The sequence below is a fragment of the Glycine soja genome, chromosome 19, assembly GCF_004193775.1.
Source record: "Glycine soja cultivar W05 chromosome 19, ASM419377v2, whole genome shotgun sequence".
Lineage (NCBI taxonomy): Eukaryota > Viridiplantae > Streptophyta > Magnoliopsida > Fabales > Fabaceae > Glycine > Glycine soja.
In genome coordinates this window covers 40,881,481-40,889,680 of record NC_041020.1, presented here as the reverse complement: position 1 = coordinate 40,889,680, position 8,200 = coordinate 40,881,481, and the positions used below count along the sequence as shown (strand labels likewise).

The 8,200-nt window shown below is 29.0% G+C and overlaps 1 protein-coding gene across 1 annotated transcript; it reads right to left on the bottom strand.

Annotated features, from left to right (window-relative positions):
• Window positions 1-300: 300 nt before the first annotated feature.
• LOC114400142 (thioredoxin-like 3-1, chloroplastic) lies at window positions 301-3,171 on the bottom strand. The gene is made up of 5 exons (XM_028362440.1): window positions 2,599-3,171; window positions 1,183-1,257; window positions 863-929; window positions 737-754; window positions 301-611 (listed from the first exon to the last, which is right to left on the bottom strand). Exons 1-5 carry the CDS (start codon window positions 2,904-2,906, stop codon window positions 513-515), a joined length of 567 nt encoding a protein of 188 aa, XP_028218241.1. The 5' UTR covers window positions 2,907-3,171; the 3' UTR covers window positions 301-512.
• Window positions 3,172-8,200: the final 5,029 nt, after the last annotated feature.

The following is an 8,200-nucleotide window of genomic DNA, read 5'->3' as shown; positions in this document are numbered from 1 at the left end:
ATTCTCTTTCTTATTTCACGTTTTCTTTCTTTGTTACTGGGGTTTGAATTTTTTACCTCAGCGAGTCTCAACTTGAGTGAGAGATTTCTGTTGTATTCTGAGAGATTACTGATAAATTCTTTAGGACAATGTTATCACACATCTCATGAAGATATAGTTTGTGACCTGTAGCACCTTCAATTCTTTTAAAGTGAATGACAGCTATTATTAAGAAATTAATGGTTAAAAATTATCATAAAATCAAGTTCTTGTGTCTTGTGTGATGCAGTTGTTAGTGTGCTATCCTCCAAACTCCAACTGTAATAATCTCTTTGTGTGATTGAGCGAAAACAATTGTTATCTGGTATGAAAATCTTGTTCCTCTAATGGTTGAGAGGGAGGGAGAAACAGTGAGCATCTTCCTTTTCCACTTAAATTTCTTTCAGCTATTGTACACAGTTCCATATATATGATACACAGCTAAATGCGGTCGCCAATATGAAAAAGTTGAAGAAAAAAAAAATACTTTTGGATCATAAATACTTTTGGATCATTTCTCTGACTTCTTCCATAACTAGCCAGGCCTTATGGCCTCCAATGACTTCTGCTTTCATCTCTCCATCTTTCCACAGCTGTAAAGAATTCACATTTTGGTTTTATTTTCCCATACTAAGATATCAACCAAACTTTGTAACGGCAAGAATTATTTCCTTTTGATGTTATTGTATAGAAAAAGGTAGTTTAATGGGAGACACACCTGAATTGTTGGCATTTTCTGGAATGAAGAACAACAAAATAAATAACAGTCAAAAAGAGCACACGAAATTATGTAACATAAACACATAGTTACCAGAAATAATTAAGAATGAAAATTCATACTTACAGATATGTTGCCACGCTTGACTAGAGTCTGAGGTACTTTATTCACATCCACGAAATAAAATTTGGCTCTGAAACAGTGCCAAATTAAGAAAAACAAATAAATTAGTAACATTAGTTTGTTTAGGATTAACAGAGGCATTGTATTTCATATTCACAGTACTGGTTAATCTTATAGTTGAAGGCTTGAAGCACATCTTTAAATATGTAGCAAGGCAGAATTGACTTTAGTTTAAATTAGTTTTGAAAGAATATCTGTTTAAATAAATTAAAATCTTAAGAGCTATCTAATTGAAGAAGACACAATGAGTATGACTAGTTTACTTGTTGTGATATTCAGGGGCTAATTTTTCCAACTTGGGCTTCAAATAGATGCATTTCCGGCACCAAGTAGCCATCCTGCATTTACAAAAAATAAAACAAAGTAATCGAATGAGCAAGTCTACCCGCAAAATTCCATAGCACTCTAATTAAAATTTAAAATAATCTTATTGTAGTCTTGTAAAGGTAAAAGTGTTATAATTCTAGTTCTTCAAAGCATTTTGATATTACTTTATATGATTGAATTACAAAATTGGTGTTGATTTTATTAGTAGGATCAAAATTGGTATTACGTTTTTCTTATAGATAAATTGGTATTACGTTTTAGAAGCTAAAAGTTGTGTTTATTCTTTAATTTGTGACAAGTAAAAACTAAAGTAAACCACCAATTTGGTCCCAAACAAACACTTACAAACTAAATAGTTAGTTATTGTTCAACCTTCAACTTAATTATTTATCACTCTCTACAATCTATAATAAAAGAAAGTTCTTATTCATAATAGTGATTACCTCTCCTATTATATTCTGTTTTTTAAAATGTATTATTTTACCATTGTTTAAAAAAAAAAACTTATTAGTTATTTTCAAGTTTTCTTTTAAGTTGAAATTTGGTTTTTTCCCTCCCAAAAATCTGCTTTGTTAAAACAATTACTTTTAAACATGAATTTTACTTTAAAATCTATTTCTTTTTATTTTTTTCCCTCAAATGTCAACTACTTATATTTTAAAATTAAATATTTTTACTTTATAAAATCTGAATTATTTACATTTTCTACTTTATTCATTTGAATTAATTATATACACTATTTTATAATAAAAAAATAGACAACATGTATTTAATTGGCAAACACATCCTTGGCCTTGTGCCAAGAGGCTCGCCCAAGACATTAAGATAGTCGAGTTCCCAAAATGTGCCATCCCAGCACCAATGATATCTTTAAAATATCCAGTGTCTAATATTTAGAGCCAGCCAGCCAGGAATAAGATCAAAGAAAAGAAAAATGAAAATGGTACATCACCTCATATTTTAACTTTAGAATTACTAATTAGAGTTAATATGCACATAATGCTAGGTGAAATTAAGTGCAAAATGGTACGATGAAAATTAAACAAATCTAAAATTGAATTCAACAAGAATGCATGCAGAGTGTAATTTTTTATATTATTATTTAATTAAAGTAATTATAAAAGGTAACTAGTGTTCTTCAGAAATTGATTAACAATCTAAAAAAAAAATAAAAAAATATTGAGATGTTAAAATTTGTTCTATATGACTTTTTTTTATACTTTCATTTTTACATAAAATATTTTTTGTCAATTAACCAATATCTAATGTCCCAAACCAATGCTCAACACTGACTAATAAGACCCAAAGAAAAAATGCTGCACGATTGGAGAGAGAGAGAGAGAAGTACAAACCAATCAATGAGGATAGGCTGTGAGTTCTGTTGGGCATGAACAAGAATTTGATCAAGCTGCTCAGAATCACTAATCTCTTCCATCTCTAACTCATTCGGTCTTGACAAATCAGGCCACATAGCTTCCACACGCAAATTCCTCCTTTTAATTTTACCTTCACTCTTTCTGCTTCCAACCCATATGCTCCCACAACTACTCTTGTGAGAAAACAAATATCCCCTCCCACTCACCAAGTACTGTGGGCACTGTTGATCCTTCTGATAAACCTCTCCGTAGAGAAAATGTGAATACGCCCCTATCACAGACATACCCTTTTGCACAACAAGCTTCAATCTTTCAATGACAGCGCACAACAAAGTGGTGACGAAAATGGTTTGTCTCTAATGAGTTCTAAGGAAAAAGGAATAGAATCATTCTCGGTGGTTTGTTAAGTTTAGGGGACAAGGCCTGGAGTTAGTTTTTTGGTGTGATATTCTATGAAGCAGGTTAGGGGGACTAGAAGAATAAATGAATAAAATGAAAAGAAAATAATATGTTGATTGTTTAAAAGCCTAGGAAACATGGCTCAAGCCCAAGGCTTATCCGCAAGGTGTGCACAGCCACAGCTTAGGAAGGATAGGGGAGGAAATGTATTCATCAGAAGGGTAAAGAATCATGGGCCCACATATATTAAGGATAAAGCTCCATTACCTTGTTATTTTATAATTCAGACACTGACTGTATTTGTTTAGGAAAACTATGCATGCTTCATGCTATTTCACATATATATTTTGTTAGAATTTGAGTTTGGCTTGACTCAACCTTAGAAAGGTAACAAATACTTCTCTTTTATAACAGGTAAGAATTGTTTTCACTTGTATATTTCAATTTCATTGTATTATTAGTTGATGTAAAATTTCTTAACATATTTCCTCACACAAAAAAATGGATATTGGGCACATGAAGCTTGTAGAATTAGACATCTAGTGTGAAGTTTGTAGGATTAGATATCTAGTGTGATTTGATAATGATCTATAGCATATGATCTCATATGCCCAAGAACAATGATAAATTTTGATATCATTTTAGAATTTGAGTTTAATCTTTACTTAATCCAAGTAAATGTCTAGAGAAAAATGAAGTGTGGATATTTCTATGTTATTTGATATTTAATTATATTTTTAAAAAAGTATTTTAGTAAGTTATAATTTTTTTATTAAAATATTTATTCTAGAAAAATAACGTGACATACAATAGCAAATACTTTTAGGGTTTGTTAATGCATACTTGTTTGTTTTTTAGAATGAGTATTTTAATAAGTTATAAATTCAATTTTCTTAAAAATATATCCAAGGAGTAACTTAATAAATATTATTTCTAAAAATTAGTGAGTATAAATTAGCAAATACCTATAATTAATTTTTTATTTTTAAAAAGAAAAAGGCGGGCCTTCATTCATGCCATCGTTGAAACTAACTAATAAACACGGCCCATGTTTCAAACAAGACTAACAAATGGGCCTCTATTGCAGAGCAGTTTCCCACAAATAACAGAGGAAATTTAACGAGAACAATTTGGTACATAATTTATCTTCTTCTTCATGTTAATCCTTAAATTGATTACCTCAAGACTGCATATTTATATACACGGATAATTAGCCAACTAAAATTCCATAATATATTAAAATAATAATGATTTTTTTTTTATATTCATACATTTTTTTTAAATATTATCTTACAAATTTAGCAAGCTGTGCTATAAATATGAATACTGGGCCGATGGAAGAATCACTTTAAATTGTTGTTTTCTTATAGAAAAAAAATAATTTTATAAGAAGACGAAATATGTTATATAAAAGGCCTCGTAAATTTTTGTTAGATTCTATATATTGAGCGAAAATAAGAAAATTCAAATGCTAACATTGTTAAAATCTTAAAAATATACAGCTAATATTCGTAAATCTAAATGATAAGAACAATATTCTTATCTTTATCTCGATAATATCGTAAAGATTAATATATACTAAATATTATTAGTAATGACTTCTGAATCATTAATCATATAAAAATAAACTTAAAGCCCATTTGAACTTGGCAACATATATCAGTGGTCCTGATCTGCCTGTTATTAGATTGCAATTCAATCATTATAATAAGCTTAATCGGATCTAAAGATTTCGAATCTCGTAGTATGTGAAAGAGGAAAATAAATATATATATATATATATATATATATATATATATATATATATATATATTGTTTCAGCGGAATCTAAGTACTAAAGTATGTAGAAATAATTGTTCACAAGAAAAAGTATGTAGAAACCAAAGGAAGTAAAGAAAAAAGTTAAAGACATCGCCACCTCACTCCTGATCTTCAGGTGTTTCCAATGATATGTGGAAAACGAATATTCTAATAATAGGCTCCTTTTTCAACTTTTTATAAGTCTTTTCCTTGTTAAAACCATAGGCCTTCTGTAACTTTTTCACTATTTATATATCCGGAGGAGATGGAAAAGAAGTGTGGGTGTTCTGGAAATTATACTTATCTCCCATTCCCTTAGGCAACATTATCCGTATACCTGTCCATAAAATATTTTATTTACTGTGAGAGTATCATGGTTGTTCTAGTTACCCTAACCTTTTTCTCTTGCTATAATAAGTGAGAACTTTTATTTGTAGTCTCATGATACTCTCTTGGGTGTGCAAATTAGGCCAAATTTATTTCATATAAATTTAATGTTTGTTTCAACTAGCTATATATGAATTGTAGTGTAATTAAGTTGTCCATTAATTAACTTATATATATATATATATATATATATATATATATATATATATATATATTTCAAATTTTCATTTTTAAAGTATGAAATATTAACTACTGATAATTTATTTAATTGATTAGTATAAAGAGACTTAAATTAACTGTATTAAAAAATCCTAAATCATTAATTTAAATAAATATGTTCTTATGTTTTAAAATGACAGTTCAGTACAGTAGTATACTTTATAAATAAATATTTTAATAATTCTAAACTAAATTTACTGTTAGTTTAGACACTTTTAAATTGTGGACTTTTTTCTTGGTCCAATTAAATTGTGGACTGGGTTGACTCCATGTGAACTGAATAGGGCCGAGCCCAACTAATTCAAACAATAATTTTACTAGTCAAATTTGTAAAGTTATTTTGACCATATGTTAGGCTTATCGTATATGATAACAATCTTGATAGTTATTACATGGGTGTTGCTAGGTACACCCAGTATTTTTTAAAATGTCAAAATTGTTCCTATATTTTCTTCGCATTTGTGATGGGTGTGTATGAGGATGGTCCGTAAATCGTATAGATCAAGTTGATTCATAAAGTTGATACAGATCAAGTTGATTTGTTTGTTGATATTAAGTGCATACAAATCAATTTAAAAGGCTTACGAATTAAGGATATTTTAATCTTTTCTCTTTAAGGGCTGGGTGCACCAGTAATAATGCTGGGTGCACCTAGCAACACCCTTATTACATGCAGCTGGTTAAAGGTCCACTAGGAGAAGTGTGACCACCAATTTCTATACTTTGCGACTAGCTAGGGGAAATTGCTTTTTGTGTAAAATGATTGTGCAGCATTTGGTCAATATGGTCCTAATTTCATAATTGATTTGTTTAATTTTTCCTTTTCAGGTTCATAAATGGGCAAAGGGAGCAGGTAGGGGTGCATATGCCTAGTAAGTTTGCTTCAAACGGAAGAACAAAAATAGTTAGTAATTTTCGGCTTGCTTGCTGGGACTCAGTATTATGTGAGTGACTGCAAAGCATGCGTTGCTGTATCTAAGAAAATAATAATAGGGTCTGTGGATCATGTGACCAGTCTTTTTATTTTTTCTTAAAGTCTCTAAAGTAAAGGCCGAAGGATTCACTAACATATGTATGACGCACAAAAGAGAACTGTGTTCTTAACTTATTATATATATGACGCACTCTTGGTCACATGGGTATCGAACTGGTGTTCTTAACATATGTTATGTCTTTTCTTTTTTAGAATGAAAATTTATTAATTTTACTGATGATTAAATTTTATTAAAAATTTTGATTTAATTATTTATAGTAAAGTTTTTCTTCTTAATCATATCTTTTTATTCATAATACTCTATGCTTAAGAAAATCCAATTCAATTTTATTGTATCTAATCTCAATGCCTTGTCGCTAGAGTTTGTATGAGTTTCGTTGCTGGTCCCAAATGGTGGATTCCAGTTGGGATTTGGGAGTTACTTTTTCTGACCCACACTATTTGTCTTTTTATATTTTGGGCAGAATAACCTAATAACCTAATTTTTACCATCGCCATGTGGAGCTTCAGAAATCTCATACGTCTTTAATATCTTACTCACATCCTGATACGGTCTAGTTAGTAGCCATTTATGACTAACCTTTACTTTTTTTAGATAAAATGTATTTGTATATATTTTTGTTACAAAATTAGTACCATAAAAAAAAAGTGTCGATGAAAAATAGAAGAAAAAATTTGAATATTATAACAATTCCTGTATAAATAACATGGTTCTATTTTATTGGTATTCTACCGATTTTTTTTAATCAAGTCATACAAATATTTAGCTACAAAGAAATGCCTGTTGGCACGAAATGACTCCCGAGAAAGCCATGTATGACAAATGTGCCGATTTCAGCTACATTCCCAACTTCTGTTTTTTCCTTAAATATGTATTTGATTTAGGTGAAATATACAAGAGTTAATTCGTAAAATTCCATTTCCTTGTTTTTTTCAGTAATGAAGAGGGATCCAAACTCCAAAGAAAACAAAAACTCAAGCTAAGTATACACTTCTCGGAGTATAAACACCTAAACATATAACTGATATAAGGATTTAGATTGGGTGTAATAATAAGTTTTTATGCATATTAGATATATATATCAAGGACAAACACAATGAGAGAAAACACATGCTTAATTGTTGTGATATAGATAAAACCTAGTTTCCCTAATTTAAATAATAAACTCTAAAGTAAATGAAGTCGTGCAACATGGACTGTTCTTCTTACTAAACACATAAATGTGAGAAAACAGCTAGTGAACTGACGAAGAATTTATATATGATATGGAAATGGAAGCGAACATTGGTATCTTAAGTAAGTATTCCATCACCACAATTTAGTACTCTGGCGTAAAGAGTTAATCTATCATAATGTGACAAATTATGATTCAAATTATACTGAGAAAGACGTCTAGATTTAATGGTTAATTGGTTATACAGTAGGAAATATGTGGGGGATAAAAAAAAAAAAGATTGCATTATTGATTTGTTTCTTATAATTATATCATTTATATCTTTTACTTCTAGTAATTTTTTTAGTTCTCATAATTTATATTTTAATTCTTTTTTAGTCCTTCTAATTTGAAAGTGATTTTTTTAAATTTTATAATTTGTATTTTAATTTTTTAGTCCTTATAATTTAAAAATAATTTTTTTATTTTTTATATTTTATATTTTAATTTCCTTTTAGTCTTTATCATCAAAATATAATTAATATTATCAATTACAATTAATTACAAAAATATTAACTAGTAATTTATCGTAAAATAATTTATAATAAAAAAATAGTTGATAATT